The 17,261-nt window shown below is 49.8% G+C and overlaps 2 protein-coding genes across 5 annotated transcripts in view; both read left to right on the top strand.

Moving 5' to 3' along the window:
- The window catches only part of LOC306670939 (carbonyl reductase [NADPH] 3), a 60,413-nt gene extending 51,672 nt beyond the window's left edge, over window positions 1–8,741 (top strand). Inside the window, exons 2-4 of one of the 2 annotated variants that reach the window (XM_079156006.1) lie at window positions 593–920; window positions 2,458–2,565; window positions 8,245–8,741. In XM_079156006.1, coding sequence (XP_079012132.1) covers window positions 632–920; window positions 2,458–2,565; window positions 8,245–8,681 — 834 coding nt within the window. In that variant the 5' untranslated portion in view covers window positions 593–631 and the 3' untranslated portion in view covers window positions 8,682–8,741. Of the gene's footprint in view, window positions 1–127; window positions 921–2,457; window positions 2,566–8,244 lie in introns of those variants that run through there. The other variant, XM_079156005.1, reaches the window with a different exon arrangement.
- Window positions 8,742–15,611: 6,870 nt separating this feature from the next.
- The window catches only part of DOP1B (DOP1 leucine zipper like protein B), a 109,813-nt gene continuing 108,163 nt past the window's right edge, over window positions 15,612–17,261 (top strand). For all 3 annotated transcript variants that reach the window (XR_013766542.1, XM_079156003.1, XM_079156002.1), the window contains exon 1: window positions 15,612–15,752. The gene's annotated coding sequence lies outside the window, so the exon portion shown is untranslated. The remainder of the gene's footprint in view (window positions 15,753–17,261) is intronic.

Raw genomic sequence — 17,261 nt, 5'->3', positions numbered from 1 at the left:
TACATAAAGCATTCCTATAAAGGATCCGGCACACGGTAGACATGCTCTCCCACGTGGGGGCGCACAGGGGCGCACGGAGCCGGGCAGCCGGCCACACCTGTCTACTCACAGAACCTGTCTTCGCTAATTCTCCAGAGGATCGTTGTCTGCAGAAGCAGTTACTATGTCTAAGTGTTTTCATTGCACGTTAGGCAAAAGCGAACATTTGCATTTTGCAATGGATAATGGGCTCACGCCCAAGAAAATTACTCAGCACTTGTTTGTCTGCCTTTGGAGTTCTCCCGAAATAGTTGCTTTGGTCCAACTGCTAAGAACACATCGCCACCCGTGTTGCTCAGAGGAAAGTGCGTCTCGCGATCGCCCCTCATTTCAGAGCTGGGATCAAAACCCCAGCGCGGGGAGGAGGCGGACCCGCGAGCTGGGGCGTTACGAAACCTTCGGGATCAGACGGCCCCTCCTCAGAGGGGAGGGACCGACGCCGGGGGCCTTGTTCTCTAGGAGTCGTAGCACTGGATCCCAGAACTTAGATCCGAGTGGCTGCTGCGGCCCTGGCCCGGCTCCGCAGCGCGCACCCGGGGTGGTCCGCTGACAGGTCAGCTCTCCACGCAGGTGTCCGGCGCTGCCCCGCGCCATGTCGTCCTGCAGCCGCGTGGCGCTGGTCACCGGAGCCAACAAGGGCATCGGCTTCGCCATCGCGCGCGACCTGTGCCGGCAGTTCTCGGGGGACGTGGTGCTCACCGCGCGCGACGAGGCGCGGGGCCGGGCAGCGGTGCAGCAGCTGCAGGCGGAGGGCCTGAGCCCGCGCTTCCACCAGCTGGACATCGACGACCTGCAGAGCATCCGCGCCCTGCGCGACTTCCTGCGCAGGGAGTACGGGGGACTCAACGTGCTGGTCAACAACGCAGGCATCGCCTTTACGAGTAGGTGCGGGGCTTGGAGGGAGGACTCGCCGCGGCGCTCCGAGGGTGCGGGCAGCAAGCCGCGAGCGTCCCCACCTTCCACTTGAGTGATCCGGGAGGGCGGCGCCAGCCCCTGGGGATGCGCTCAGCTGCCGCCTTGCAAGGCAGTCTTTCGCCTTCCCGGGTCGGGAGCGCAGGCGGGCCCAGGCGCCCGACACCGCGCACCCTGCCTGCCCCGGGGCCCGCCGGCCTGTGCAGGCCCGTGCGCCGCCCAGGGCCCTCCCAGAACTTTCAGCTGCGGCTGTTTGTAGGAAAACCGGCCTCCCGGGAGGGAGCCACGCCTCAGCAGCTCATCAGCTCTCTGTCCACGGCAAGAACCATTTCCTTTGCCAAGGGTCTCCAAAATCACTTTTGGCTTTCGCTTTCCCTTGTGAAACAAGGGCGCATTCATAGATGCCAGGAGACATCTGCTCAGGACAGGAAATGAGTCGCTAAGACACAATTAGCGCGCACTTGCACATTAGTGGATTTCATAGTTTGTTTAATGGAGAGCTTTGATAGGCTCTGGCCAAAGGGAAGCGAGCCCTGGTTCCCGCCCCCGGGGAGCCAGTGTTGGTTATCAGGCATTCAAGTGTGGCTTTTAAGAAGCATCTTCCTTGAGGGGGAAAAAAAAGCAAAGAAATTGTTTATTCAAGCAATTTCTCAATGAAGAAAGTTACTGAGTTGCCATGATCCTGGAGTATAGAGAAACAGGCCAGCTCCGCTTACAACCGAGCAGGGAAAAGAACCGATTGTGCAGAAGTCGCTCTGTTTTCCGCCCTAGGCACTATTATTATTATTATTATTATTATTATTATTATTATTATTATTATTATTATTATTATTTGTAGATGGACACCATAGCTTTATTTTATTTATTTAATTTTATATGGTGCTGAGGGTGGAACCCAGCATCTCACACTTGGTAGGCAAGCGCTCTACCCCTGAGCTACCTCCCCAGCCCCTGCGCTCACTCTAGCTCTGCTTGGGAACCCAGGCTTCCTCTCACCAGCACCTCCTACTCAGCCAGTGGGCTTTGGGGAGCTGCTGAACCAGGAATTGACAGCGTTCGGAGTGACTGCAGCCACTGGCCAGGGATTGGCGGATAAACGCCCGGCTTCCTAGACAAGAGTTGGAGGATCCTGTGTGGGTCATAACCTGCAGACACTCAGGCCTCACACGTGCTGAATCAAAATCTGCATTTTAACACATACCCCAGGTTCTCCTGTGACTTTCAAGTTTAAGAAGCAGCCGCAGACCAGGGGTCTGGAACTGGGGCGGGAAGCCCAGCAGCTGTAGCAGTACCCATGAGAAACTCCCCGGGTGTGACCCAGAAAACTGTTTTTACAGGCCTTGCAGGGGATTCCCATGCACACTAAAGTTTGAGAACCAACCACTAGAGGTTTAAAAAAGTTTGTTTTTCCTTCAATTAATTGTTATGCAATAGGATCCACTTTCTCATGAGCTTGTGTGTGTGGGGGGGGGTGACTTTCTCTTTGTTTCTCTGTCTTTTTGAAAGTGGATGATCCAACACCCTTCGACATTCAAGCTGAGATGACCCTGAAGACAAACTTTTTTGCTACTAGAAACGTCTGCACTGAATTGCTTCCCATAATGAAGCCTCATGGTAAGTCCAGCAGGTGGGCTGTTAGGTGTGTCCCTCAGGAAAGAGTGGCTGACCCCAGGGATCACCCAGGGCTGCTCTTCCTTCCTTCTTTCCTTCCTTCCTTCCTTCCTTCCTTCCTTCCTTCCCTCCTTCCTTCCCTCCCTCCCTCCCTTTTCGGTGGTGCCTGGAATAGACCCAAGAGCTTCACGCATGCCCGCAAGCTCTATCACTGGGCTACATTCCCCGGCTCTGCTGTTTCTTTGTAAGGGGTGGGGGATGGGGGTGTAGAAAATTGCCCTATTTTCTCAAGTGTCTGGCTCCTCACTTGACTATTTCAGCTATAGTTCTCAAATATACGTATGACAGACCACAGTGCCCTTGGGATCCAGATTATGATCTTCAACCCTCGCTGACAATGTCACAAATCCCCAAAGGTTCTTGTCTCTGAGCAATCTCAGTGAATCCCTCCTCCCTGAGATCAGGCCCACGCCGGGCTTGTCTGGGGATCTGGGGGATGGTATCTGTTCTGGCATTATGACTTTCCCTGTATTCCTTTCTTAATCCAACTTTATAAGATTGAGACAATCTGAAAGCTTTTTCTTTATTAGAAAATACATTGTTGCCAGGTGCAGTGGTGCCCACCTGTAATCCCAGCAGCTTGAGAGGATGAGGCAGGAGGACTACGAGTTCAAAACCAGCCTCAGGAACTTAGCAAGACCCTAAGCAACTCAGTGAGACCCTGTCTCTAAATAAAATACAAAAAAAGGGCTGGGGATGTGGCTCAGTGGTTGCGTGCCCCTAAATTCAATCCCCGGTACCAAAACAAACAAACAAACAACATTGCCCACACCCCCAAGTATTGAATGAATACATTGTTACTTTCCCACAAATATTTATTGAGTGCCTCCCATATCCAAGGCATCATCCTGGGTGCTGGGGATGCAGTGGTGAGTCTCCTGGCTGGGGACCATCTTGTCCATGGAGCTCAGAGCCCAGTGGAGGAGACAGATATTAACCATGAATCAGATGTGTAAGTGATGACCACGCTGGCTAGCTTTCCCCCAGCTGAAGGTTTACCTCCCTGAGGATTTTCTTTCTGAAGAAGTTAGCTGTGATTCTGAGGAAGAACTGTGTGATTTATTAGAAATGTGATTTTTAAATAGGGTTTAAATCTAAGCAGGCACATGGAGGGAGGTGCAGTCCTCCACCCATCCACTCTTGCTCTCAAGCTCCACAGGGATCAATTTTCTCTATCAGTTTCTTAATGGACTGGGATCATAGAAAGCCTGCAGACAGTTGTAGGTGCTGGTCGTGGGAAGCCTTTGGTCCAGGAGCATGGAGCTGGTGAGTGCCCAGATGCAAGGAGATGGCGTTTACAAATACAAACCTAAGTGCATAAAAGTGCACATTTTCAAAACTCCCATGTTTTACACAAAAGGCGAAGTTTAGCACAGTATTGGCCACCTTGCTTTTTGTTTTTTGTTTTAAAATGGGATCCTGCTACATTTTCCAGGTTGACCCAGTATTCTGGGCTCAGGTGATCCACCTGCCTCAGCCTCCCAAGTAGCTGGGCCTAAAGGCCCATACCAACACACTCAATGTGATTTTTCTTTCTGTTCCCTTTCCACATCTGGGGCTCTTCCCTGATTAGAACAGAAAGTTTTCTCATTCTTTTTAATGGCTGTGTAATATTCTACCGCAGGACTGTCTTTTACCAAGCTATCAGGAAGTCTTTTCCCTGCTGAATTTTATAGTCATAGAATTCAAGAGCTGAAAGTACTGATGAAGCCTTGTGTTACTTCACCTCCACTTAACAGAGAGGAGAGTTGAGGCCAAAAAAACTGAACACACACATGTAGCCATGGATCTGGAAAGTCTCCTACTTTCTTGACTTCACTATGCAATCAAATTAGGATAATTTGTCCTAGTGAAATAGTAATTAGGGTGTCAAATGATTATAAACCAAGCCATTTTAAGATAAGACTTTGAGAGTGGGATTTGAGAATTAAGACAGAGCGGTTGAATCTCTATCTTTAGTCAGTTCTTTAACATTACTTTCCAAAGTAGGAGTCTCTGCTTTACAACATGATAATATTTGTGATGTTTTTGGTAAACCTCGTGTTTACTGAGCATCTTTGCTTCTTAATTCCTTTTTGTTTAGCTCTAAAATGTTACTTTAAAAAAGCCTTTGGTTGCTTATTTGTTGGATTCTGAGTAAATAGGCTAAGCAACCTTTGAGCCACTAGAGGGAGCTATTTGCCCACTCTTTCTAAAATGAGGCTGCAGGTGTTTCAGGACCAACAGGATCACCTGACCCTCAGATGGGGTGTCCTTAGGATTGGACCCATCCTGTTGACTAGGTTCCCCTTGTCGCTCTACCCCACCTCTCTCAGAGGTATGCCCTGGGATCAAAGAGGACACCTCTCCTGCGGAAGGATCCGCATTTTCAGGAAGGCTTAGAGGGAGTATCTGCTTTGTGGCTTTCCTTTCTTCCTTCCCCTGGAAACAACACTCCCTGAGCAGCCAAGGGTTGGAGAACAAAGTGTATAGAAAGCAGTGGAGAATTCATCACCTATGTAGCATCTTGCCCAAAATAATGAAGTAAATGTAGTCAGACCAGTCCAAATTGGGGGAAATCCTACAAAATAATGAACCGAAGTCCTCTAAAGAAAGCTCATTACCAACTAATCTAGATGAAAGTGGACTAAAGAGATATATGGTGGCTGCATGCAATCCCAAGTCCCACATTGGATTTTGGATTAAGACAAACAACAACTATAAAGCAGCATTATTGGAATGACTGGGGACATTTGAACATGCACGTCACTGGAGCTAACAGGGTCGTACAATAGTGCTGTGCTTCTGGTGGGGAAGGCCCATTACCACATAGTGGGCCCCTGTACCTTCTGGTTTTAAGGTGGGGATTCAACAGCTACGGAATGAGAATATTTTTGCAAATTGTAAAAAAAAAAAAAATTGCATCTATATTTGACTGTGGACGTTTTCTTCTTGTCATTACTCCCCAACAGTACAGAGATTTCCAGTGTTGACATGGTGTTGAGGTGGTGGATAAGCTGGAGACCATTCAAAGTCTCTGAGAGGATTGCTTTAGTTCTCTGCAAATGCTGTGACATTTTGTAGATGGGATTTGAGCATCTGCAGACTTGGTATTCCCGGGGTCCTGGAACCAATCCCACACCAACCGAACCACTTGAATACTAAAATATTTGAGGAGAGAGTTTACAATTTCTGCAACTTGGAGAAAAGGAGGGAGGGAGAAAGCAAAGGTGGCAAAATGTTAATCATTGTGAACTTGGATGAAGTGTATGTGTGAACTTTTACTGAACTCTCTGCAACTTCTCATTAGTTTTCAAGTTTTTCAAAATTTAGGAAAGAAGTACATATTGATACCGCCGTTTACCGGTGACAGTTCTGCTCCTTCTAATGTTGAAGATTGAACACTAGAGAAGCAGCCAAGGCAAGCAGATTAAGCAGGTTTTATTTAAAGCTAATAACACAGACTTCTCCCGGGAGGAAGAAGGGGGCCATGGCTGATGTTCTGAAGTCCCAAGAAGGGAGCGCACCCTCCATCTTTTATAGGTTAAATTCTCTTTTGTTCTCCAGTTCCCTCCCCCCTTATCTCTCTTTCCTGCCTACGTGACTAGGCCTGGTTTTGCATTAAGTGAGAAGCCATGGGCAGGGGGAGGGACAAGGTGATTCAGGCAGGCAAGGGCCCAGGGGGCATTAATTAGCAGCTCCTGGCTTGCAGTCCTTGATAAAGGCAGGTACATTTGGTGATCAATGGGCTCCGGAGATCCTTGACATTCCATTCTTCCAGGGGCAGTTTCCAACTTCCAGAGGCAGATGATTTTATGGCCTCCATTTCCTCGATTTGACCCGATCCCCTATTTCTACACTAACTACCTGTTCCCAATTCTGGCTTCAATATCACCATTGAAAGTGAGAAAGGGAAAGAGAGACTGAAGAATCACACATACCTGTAGGATGACTGAGGTGTTGGTTTTCAAGGAGAGACAGAGGGTATCTCCATAAACAGGACCCTTGAAGACATCCAACAGAATGTACACCCCTCATTGTGCATCTGGGGTGAATGCCACCTAATGTAGAGAATGTGAATTCAGAACAACATGTAAGAAAATAACTCCCAAGTCGGGCGTGATGGCACACACCTGTAACCCCAACCCCTCAGGAGGCTGAAACAGAAGGATCACAAGTTTGAGGCCAACCTCAGCAATTTAGTGAGACTCTCAGCAACTTAGGAAGACCATGTCTACAACAAAAAATGAAAAAGACTGGGGACGTAGCTCAATGGTAAAACACCCCTGGGCTCAATCCCCAGTTAAAGGAAAAGAACTGCCCCCAAATTGGTGTCTTGTCTTTTCTTTCTTATTTATTTATGTATTTATTCGGTACTGGGACTTGAACCCAGAGGCACTTAACTACTGAGCTGCATCCTCAGCCCTTTTATATATTTTATTTAGGGACAAGGGTCTCACTGAGTTGCTTAGGGCCTCTCTAAGTTGCGGAGACTGGTTTTGAATTGCAGTTCCCCACCCCCCAGCAGCTGGGATTATAGTCGTGCACCACCACACCTGACTGGTAGGTTTTGATGGTGGATAAAATGTGCAAATTCATGCTGGCTGGTTTGGGGGTTTCCAGCTGTGCTTCAGATTGTCGTCTGTGTGCTGGCATGCATATATGCTTTCACGGGCAAACTGTCTCTTTAGTAGTCGTGAACTATTCTCGGCATGAATATTAATTCATATTAGTTTAACGAATCCTAACACATTATTACTAACCAGAAACTAACAATCAGAACCAGGACGAAGAATCAACCTGCTCCGCTTGTGGACGTGCCTGGCACTAAGGACAAGGCGTTCCCTGGTGTGGCTTGATCCTGGTGTAGGCACCCAGGGGTAGAAGTGGCTGCCCGGGGCCCTAGGAATGTGCCATCCTAGGGAACGGGGATCCGAGACCTCAGGATGAGGGTGCCATCCCTCAGAAGCAGGCGCGGGCAGTACGTGTGTCAACGGAGGCTGTTTATAAAAGTGCCCAGCGACTCTGCTGCAGATGACAGGTGCGCCCAGCTCCTGGAAAATCGCTGCAGAAGGGAAACCCTGTTCTTCTTTTCTACCTGTTTACTGGAGATCCCAGCACCTGGCACACAGTGGCACACTCAGTAAAGAGCTGAATAAGTGGATGATGGAAGTTAAAACTCATATTTAAAATGATCAACTAGGGGCTGGAGTTGTGTCTCCGTGGCAGAGCACTTGCCTGGCACGTGTGAGGCCCTGGGTTTGATACTTAATACCACATATTAATAAATAAAAATGAAAGATCCATTGACAACTAAAAAAAATTTTTTTAAAAATGACCAACTTTGGAATTTTAACATAGTTCATGAATGCTCTCATACAGTAACTTTTTTTAAAATTATCTTTTAATTTTTTACAGACTGCATTTTGATTCATTGTACCCTGTTGTTGATGGAGCTGTGTTCTTTCTTCCCCTTGGGAAAACGGGAGCCAAAATAAATGTTTCACACCCGCCCCTTCTTTGCCCTGCCCACACCAGATTTCCTGCCCAGCGTCTCTGTTCGATGTTTTTCAGCCTTAAACCCGCACGGTGCGGGTCGAGCCGCTTTATGACGGGCGTCCGTGGTCTGTTCCTCTGTTCCAGGGAGAGTGGTGAACATCAGCAGCTCACAGGGCACCAGAGCCCTCGAGCACTGCAGCGAGGACCTGCAGGAGAAGTTCCGGTGCGACACCCTCACCGAGGGGGACCTGGTGGACCTCATGAAAAAGTTTGTGGAGGACACGAGAAATGAGGTGCACGAGAGGGAAGGCTGGCCCAGCTCGGCCTATGGGGTGTCCAAGTTGGGGGTCACGGTCTTATCGAGAATCCTGGCCCGTCGGCTGGATGAGAAGAGGAAAGCCGACCGGATTCTGCTCAACGCCTGCTGCCCTGGACCGCTGCAGGCAGACGTGGCCGGGGACCGGGGCTGCAGGACTGCGGAGGAGGCGGCCGAGACGCCCGTCTACTTGGCCCTCCTGCCTCCAGATGCCACTGAGCCGCAAGGCCAGCTGGTCCGTGACAAGGTCGTGCAGAACTGGTGAACATCCGCTTGGTGGCTTGATGTTTAATAAATGTTGGTGGGAGGAATGAGTGAATTCGGATGTGGTGGGATTCTGTTTCTGTCATTGAGAAGAAACGTCCACTCGGATCTCCCTGGGACAGAGGTGTCCAGTTCCAGACCCTGGAGCCGGGCCATTTTGCCATGCCCGCACTCTTTAGCCTGAGAGAAAAGGACGCATTAGATTTTAGCGGGCATCTGATTGCACTGGGGCGGGTTAAAGCACATGGCTGCTTCCCACCCCAGGGTTTCTGATCCCCAAGGCCTGGGACAGACCCAAATTTGCATTTTTAACAAGTTTCCAGGTAACGCTGCTGCCGCCAGTCCTGGGACAGCAGTCAGAGAACCCACGGGGTAGTGGTCTTAGGGCTGCGGAGTCGGACTTGGCCAGTTTCCAGGCCCTACCTCGCCATTGCTAGTTTGTTGATTCTGTAAGGGCGAGGGTGTATCCTGTGTCCTTAGCTCTGCAAACTTCCTGTGTATCTCATTCTGTCTTGCTGTATTTGAGTTTATTTTTATTGGTTCTGTTAAAAGACAAAATTACAACAGATTTGAAGATCTGAATTGGCTTTTATTTGCAATTCTCGAGTAAGACAGCACCTCATTCCATAGAATAGCAAGTGTTCTGATGAGCTGAGCACAAGAGGTTGGTTTTATGGGTGGAAAGGGCCAAGAAAGGCAAGGACAGAATGAGAAACAGATGGGTCATTTCAAAGTTAATTTTCTTGTAAAGGTTAGAGAGGAGAGGACTTAGGTGCACCTGCTAAACCTGGGTTGTTTGGACATTTGGCTATCATCTCTCTCCTGATTTTCTTAGCTTTGGCCTGGTGAGGTGGAACTTTAGCATGAGCAACTCCATCTGGTTTGGTCTGTTAGGTCTAGTGCTCAGCCCTAACCAACGACCTCCTGTACATCTCATTTAAGAAGGAAACTTGAGGGACTCGGGAGAAAGGTCTAGTTTCGTTGGGATGTGATTTCCTCCATACTGGGTTTGAGCTAGGGGGCTAAGCCCCTGAGCTAGATCACCAGTTCTTTTTATTTCTATTTTGAGATAGGCCCTTGCTAAGTTGCTGAGGCTGATTTTGAACTTGTGATTTTCCTGCCTCCGCCTCCTGAGCTGCTGGGATTACAGGTGTGCGCCACTGCACGCGGCCACACTGGTATTTTAGCTGGGTTTTGGGTCTGCACTCCTGCCCCATCTATCATCCACTCATGCTTCAGTAACTGCAAATCACCTCCTTCCCCTGCTGACATCCCTCTCTGAGCTACAGCCGAGGGCGATTCTTTGGGTGAATTCCTGAGCCCCATTTATAGTCTCTATGACCAGCGGGTCCACTTGTGAGTCATTGCTTTCAAGTGGGATTGGTTCTGAGACTGGGACTCTGGAATGCTGGTTGTGCACTGTAGAAATAAAACCTGGAGACCAAAGGAGCTTATGAAAGAGGAGAACTTACTGGCAAAGGTTTGTAAGGGAGTTAAGGCTTGAGAAGGAGTGGCTAACCAAATTCAACAATTCAACAGGTATGCAACAGAGAGAACACAGGGAGAAATGCGATTCACTCCCGTCACTAAGTTGAAGACAGCTGTTCTCAGTGTGAACAGTGGCACACTGACTATCATATTCACGAAGGTCACAGTCACCTGACGTTTCATGTCAGACATAAGCAATGATGCCATTTTCCCTTAAGGAATCAATAAAGTACAGAAATGCTCGAGGCTTTGCTCATTGGGGGGACCAGGGTAAACAAGGTGATCCTGTTATTTCCAGCATATCCCATTGTGCAGGTAGGTATCTATTTTTCTGGAGTCTCTGGCACCTCAAAGTATCAGCTTAACTATCACAACAATCACCTCACTCGTTCTGCCACTTGGGGTGCAGAGAAGTCTGAATCCCACCCAGATTGAGTTCCACTTCCTTTGAGTCCATTTTCATTTTGCTGAGTAAATCCAATATCTATTTAGCTCAGGTCGTAGCTCCAAAGACATTTTGATGGTTTTCAACACGTTTCCTGAATATCTTCCATACCCTGGTCTCTCCCTCTGGCCAACCTCCAGAGTCCTGCTGCTGATGGGCAATAGCTGGGGAACCACAGAACTCAGGCCCTGGCGAGTCACAGAAAGTGCACAAGTAAACCACTCCTGGCTTTTATTTCTACTTCCTGTTTGCCTAGCCGATCCCAGCCTGACACTTGGATTAGCAGGTAGCCCACTTAGAGACACGTAATTGTCAGCTGTTGGCCAGAAGGAGATGTCCCATGGGAAGTACTGCAGGGGACCCTCACTGGATGGTCTGCCCAGCACCCTCTGCCCAGAAATCTTCTGCCTCCCATCTCATCTTCAAGAGTTGATTGAAGCAGCCAGAAGGTGACTTTGCCCAGCTAGACTCTGTTGACTGCTCCAGGTGTGGGCCCTTCCTCTACAAAGTGGGACCCACTAGATGGGATCAGAGCTGCTACTGTGAGTGGCAACATCCCACCCCTTATGGTCCAAGGAGCAGAGGGAGCCAGGCTACAGCTAGAGAAGAAGGAGGTCAAACCTCAAAAGAAACTTTTAAAAATGGCCCAAAGAGAAGCCCGCTTCCCACAGTGGTGACCCTTCCCTGGCTTCAGATCATTCCTGAAATTCTGGGTCCGAAGAGATGCTCCAAGATACCCTTTGTTGTGGTTTGGATCTTATATGTCCCCCCAAATCTCCTGTGTTGAAGGCTTGGTCCAACTGAGATAGAAACTTTAGGAGATGGGGTCTAGTAGGGGGATGTAGGTCACTGGGGACATGTGCTTGAAGGGACCCTGGTCCCTTCCTCTCTTTGCTTCCTGGCCACTCTGACATGGAGCAGCTCTGCTCTGCCACGTGCTCCCCACCAGTGTTCTTCCTCTCCACAGGTCCAGAGTGCCGAAACCAAGTGACCTCAGACTGAAACCTCTGAACCACGCCAAAATAAATCTTTCCTCTGTTTATTTTTCTCAAGCATTTTATCACAGTGATGGAAAACTATCTAATACAGCTTTGTCTCCTTAAAATTTCCCTTCTCCTTAACTAGGTAGAATTGGATAGGTGCTACTTGTGATCCAAAGGAACTTTGCAAAGAGAACTACAGTAAAATATTTCATGGTATCCTGTAGAGAAAATAATAACTAGGCTTATGATCAAAGGGAGAACAAAATCCTGAAGGGAGAGCCAGGGGCACACTGGCTTTATGTCATCCTGGTACTTTCTCAACATGGTTTACATGTTCTCACAACAGTCCCTTAAGGTCATTTTTCAAATGAAGAAATAAAGACTGAGAGAGGCTCAGTATTGTATTTCGGATCACAGAGATATGAGTTGCACCTGAACCATATCCAGGACTGTCTTACTGCAAAACTCCTTGGTGCTGGGCGGTCTAGCTTCTGCTATGACCCGTGAGACCACGGGTAAATCTTGGTGTAAAAATTAAGGGACGTAGTTAATCTAAGTGATTTGTAAGCTATCTGGCCATTAGATCCCTAAATGACCCTGGATAAATATTTCAATGGAGAAATGAAGAATGGCTTAAATGCAGCGTATTTTAAATTGGTCAGCAGTAGTCCCTTCTACAACAGCTTTTCTGTGGTACGCTTTTCTAGGTTGATGCTTGTGTGGTAAATCCACATACAATACCAGCTTTAGACCTGGCCCTTTGACTTTTCCTTCTACCGAACTGCAAAAGGGATTGTGACAGACTAAAACTCTGAATAGCGATGTCATGTGGAGATGAAATAGGTGATAATGAGTCGGACAAAGGTTTCCTTGTTACTGCAAGTTGACCACAAATTGGGCACAGCATCAAATAGAGACATGCACAAGATTTCTCCTCCACTAAGAGGAACATGGGAGGGCAGCAGGGACAAACGCGAGGATGAATGCTGCTGGGGAGAAGGCCAAGTCCACCGGGAACCTGAGCTTACCATCCAGATGAGTGGAGCAGAATTACTTTATACAACAGGTCTCAAGGGTCACCAATATTTGCACAACACTGAGAATGCATTTAACTGGACAGTGTCTCTAATGGGTGGGTCAACCCCAGCCTGAGAATGTAGTGGGCCCTGGCATACAACATCTTTGCTGTCAAGAGAAGTATTACAGTTCAGATTTAAATTAAAGTTGAAAGGCCCTAATTAGTTTGAATACCGTTAGACAAGGAAATTGCTCTATTTACAGATCTTAAACATATGAGATAGACTATTAAGTATAACAAGTTGACCCAAGAAAACAGATTTCTCTAAAGAATATTCAGTTCTGTTTCAGTGGTGCTGGGGATTGAACCCAGGGCATCGCACATGCTGGGTAAGCACTCTACCGAGGAGCTATACCCCAATTTGGTTCTTAATGTTGTAATGCTGAAGCCAGAATTGGGGACAGGCAGTTAGTGTAGAAATAGGGAATCGGGTCAGATCTAGGAAATGGAGGTCAGGAAAGCCATGTGCCTCTGGAAGTTGGAGACTGCCGTGGGACAATGGAGTGTCAAGGACCTGCAGAACCCATTGATAACCAAATTTACCTGCCCTTGTCAGAGACTGCAGGCAGGAAGATGCTGATTAATGCTCCCTGGGCCCTTATCTGCCTGAATCACCCTGGCCCTCCCCCTGCCCATGGCTTCTCACTTAATGCAAAACCAGACCTAGTCATATAGGCAGGAAGAAAAGAGATAAGGGGGAAAGAATGGGAGACTAAAACCCATAAAAAGGACAAGATTTGCTCATCCCATGGATTCTGCCTTTGGGTCCCCTTCTTCCACCTGGGAGAAGTCTGCTTTTACTTTTCTTTAATAAAGCTGCATTTCCACTCTACATTTGCCTCGGCGTGCTTCTCCGGCATTATACTTCAACACCTGAGGAAGCAGGACTCGTCACCGGTCAAGAGCGATATCAATGCTTTCTGCCAATCCTGATTATAAGTTGAGGGATTTTTAAAGGATTTACAATACTTGAGTGTGTCAAACTTATTTTAAATTAATCCCTCTAACACCTAGAGTTCTTTACTGACAGGTGGCATATCTCCAAGGCATGTATTTATGTAAATGTATTAGGGGAAATTTGTAGATGGTGGCTTGGACACAAACGGAGTGGTACGTTTTGTTTTTTTGTTGTTTCTGGGGATTGATCTCAGGGCACTGAACCACTGACCTACATCCCCAGCCCTATTTTGTATTTTATTTAGAGAAAGAGTCTCACTGAATTGCTTAGCACTTCCCTGTTACTGAGGCTGGCTTTGAACTCATGATCCTCCTACCTCAGCCTCCAAAGACCCTGGGATTATAGGAATGCAACACCTCCGGCTTCTTTCTCTTTTTGATGTTGAATATAAAATGGTTCTTTCATCTCTGTTTGTTCAGAACTGCAGAGTGTGTATAGGACTCGAAGACCTAAAAAAAACAAACCTCATTTGCCAGGTTTTTTCTTTTCTTTTTGTCTGCCATTTTGTAAAAACAAAGCTTATCATGTCTTTATTAGGAAATCAATTTTCATAAAATTCACCTTTTTTATTCCCTGCTAACTGTGGCTCAACCCTTTCATTTTCCTCTGCTTCTATTTAAGACCTGTCCTAAGACTGATTATTAGAGGATTTACATATGGGACTCTTGGGATGTGACAAAAGGAGATGGAACCGAATCAGCAGCCTGGCTAGGCCAGAGATCCAGATTCCCAAACTATTAAAATATTCCTGATGTTTTGGAAGAGGTGATAGATCCACTTTGGAATCTGGTACAAACTATACACCCTTACCCAGAAACATACGTGTAACAAAAAGCGTCCTACACGGTTTCCAAACGTCAGTGGACTTTCTCCTCTCCCCAAGCTTGTTCATGGACTACCTAGCCTTAGTGAAGCCCAAATCGGATCCAAAAATTCCTACGGGCCTCTCAGGGGTTAAAAGGGGAGCGGCCACAATAGAAATTACAACCTTAATCAACAGGTGGCAGTGTTTTGATTGGCTGGGAGCCCCAGCTGGGGCAATCAGGATAGGGCCAATGGCCGGGCCAGCTAGTATGACTCCCTTGACAACCTCGCTTGGTGCTTCCAGCTCTGTAGCTGCCAGGCCAGGTGGGGCGGGTCACCCAGGAAGGGGTGAGGATTCGTCCGGAAATATTAATGCTACCTAGAGTTGATATCAAGTCCTCTTTCTTGAGCCGGAGCCCCCAAGACGGGGTCATTCCAAGAAGTGACCACTTCCCATGACATTTAGGGAAAGAGAGGGCCTCGGGCGGGGTGGGGGAACACGCCTTAACGAGGGACCCCAAGCCTTCTGCGCCTTGAGCACGGAAGGGTTCATTCTGCCTCCTCCCCGAGGGAGGTTAGGGGGTAGCCCTGAAGAAAAGGATGGAATGAGCCAGGGCATGTCCCCCGCTCGGGCCCTACGGTTATCCTAGTCTGCAACTCCAACGCCCTTCCGAGGGTCGAAGGCAGATAGGCGACTGGGGCAGGAACTGACCGATACCCCTTCCTTTCGGTTGGGTCGGAAAAGCCCTACGTGAGGGGCGGACGCCACCCTGCCCACCTGGGCAAGGCCTTCTCAGCAGCACCTCGACCGCAAGGCGACGCCCACAGCGAGGAAGCCTCGGAAGCCTCGCCTCCCGAACCAGGCGGTGGTGACGCCGGAGCCGGCCGAGCGCGCCGAGGCCCCGCCCCCGGCCCCGCCCCCGGACGAGGGACCGCCCTCCGCCGCATCCCCACGCGCCGAGGGCCCACCTCCCGGCCCGCCCCGCCCCCTCGAGGCCCCGCCCCCGGACGAGGGACCGCCCTCCGCCGCATCCCCACGCGCCGAGGGCCCACCTCCCGGCCCGCCCCGCCCCGCGCGGCCCCGCCCCGCGCGGCCCCGCCCCGCGCGGCCCCGCCCCGCGCGGCCCCGCCCCGCCCCGGCCCCGCCCCGCCCCGGCCCCGCCCCCGGAGCCGCGGCCGCTGGGCTCGGGCACGGCGCTTGCTGGGCGCTCGGGGTCCTCGCCGCGCCGCAGCCCCCCGCCCGCGCTCTCCCGCAGCCGGAGAGGCTCCGCCACGTCGCACGTGGGCGCGCCCGCCGACCAGGGCCGCCGCCGCAGGTAAGTCGTGCCCGCGCCCTGCCGGGCGTTCACGCCCTCGGCCGCCGGGCGTCCCCTCCCTGCCGGCCCGCGGGCGGCGAGGCGGCGCGGGCGTCCTTCCTCTGGTGCCGAAGGTTCGGGCTGCGCCGAGGGGCGGTCCCGGGGTGCAGGTGGCTCCCGGACGCGCGCTGCTGCAGTGCGGAGATGCCCTCCGAGGCTGCGCGTGGGCGTGGGGCGCCGGCCTGACGCGCCGTGGGCGACCTGGGAGGGTCCCCGCCCGGTCCCCGGCCGCGGCGGTGGAGGATGCGCGGGCACGCCCTCGCCGGGCCGGGCGCGGGTCAGGTCCGGCCGCTGGAGGTCAGGTGGGGCACCACCCGCGCAGCCCCTCCGCTGGCGGAGGGCGGAGGAGCTCTGCCTTTGTTTGCGGGTGCGTTCCCAATTGGGGAGGAGGCTGGGGACCCAGACCTTTAAGAACTGAGGGCTTTTCTGTTAGGAAACACCCGCCACCACCACCACAGCCCCAGGGCTGTCCGCAAGAGAAGGGATCCAGCCGCAGTGCGCGCGCTTTGCCGGCCTGGCCTTGCGTCCTGCAGAATTCTTGGCTGCGGGTATCGTGGGGATCCCTTAGGTCCTCCAAGAGCAGCTGCTGACAACACTGTCACCCACAGGTGTTGCCCTCACCTGGAGACAGCAGCCCTACATGTGGGGAAACCTTTATAGGTTTTTTTTTTTTGGTAGGGGGTTAAAGTGTTGGACAGCCTCAACCTCAAAGCCTACTCCTACTGGGTGTCTAATTTTTTCAGTACAGTTACCACTCAGAAACACCAAATTCAAAATCATGTGTCTTCGAGTTGATTAGGCCAACTGGCTGTGCGTGTGTGTGGCCTAGATCAAGGGTTGTTCCTATCTGTGGATAAATCTTGCTCATGGAATGGTGGTTTTTGTTATTTTCACTGTTTTCTTCTTTTCAGCTAACTTGTTCTTCCTTGTACCGTATTTATAATGAACTTCTTTGGGATCTAGCAGATGGGTTTTCACTTGAACTTGTTTTTCTAAGAAGTTAAGAATGGGTAAGGTAGAGGTATCCTACTGACATTTTCAGTTTTAAGGTTAACATATCTGGTCAGACACACTTAATTGTATGATTATTCCTTTGTGTGTATAATTATTTGTAGCAAACTATCAAATCTCTCACAAGAGGTATCCAGAATAGATTGCAAGATCTAACCAAAAAAAGCTATTTAAGGACTGAACCTAGTCCTTGCCCTAGCATAACATAGCATCTCACTGACCTGAGCTGGAATCCTGGTTCGGCCAGCTACTAGCTGAGCGGCCTAGGGAATTTTCTGAATGGTCTGATTCCCAGTATCCTCATCTTGGAACTGATAATACTCAGGGAACTCCTGTGTATTGTGTGAGATAAGTGCATACATAAATAATGTATGTACCAAGCTCACACAGAGGACTGGTGTAGTATCATAGTATCAAATGTCCCGTATTTTGAAATAAAGGAGCTTGCTCCAATGAGTA

The sequence above is a fragment of the Sciurus vulgaris genome (genome assembly GCF_902686455.1).
Source record: "Sciurus vulgaris genome assembly, chromosome: 10".
Lineage (NCBI taxonomy): Eukaryota > Metazoa > Chordata > Mammalia > Rodentia > Sciuridae > Sciurus > Sciurus vulgaris.
The sequence above is the reverse complement of the archived record's forward strand: the minus strand, read 5'-3'. Positions and strand labels throughout refer to the sequence as shown.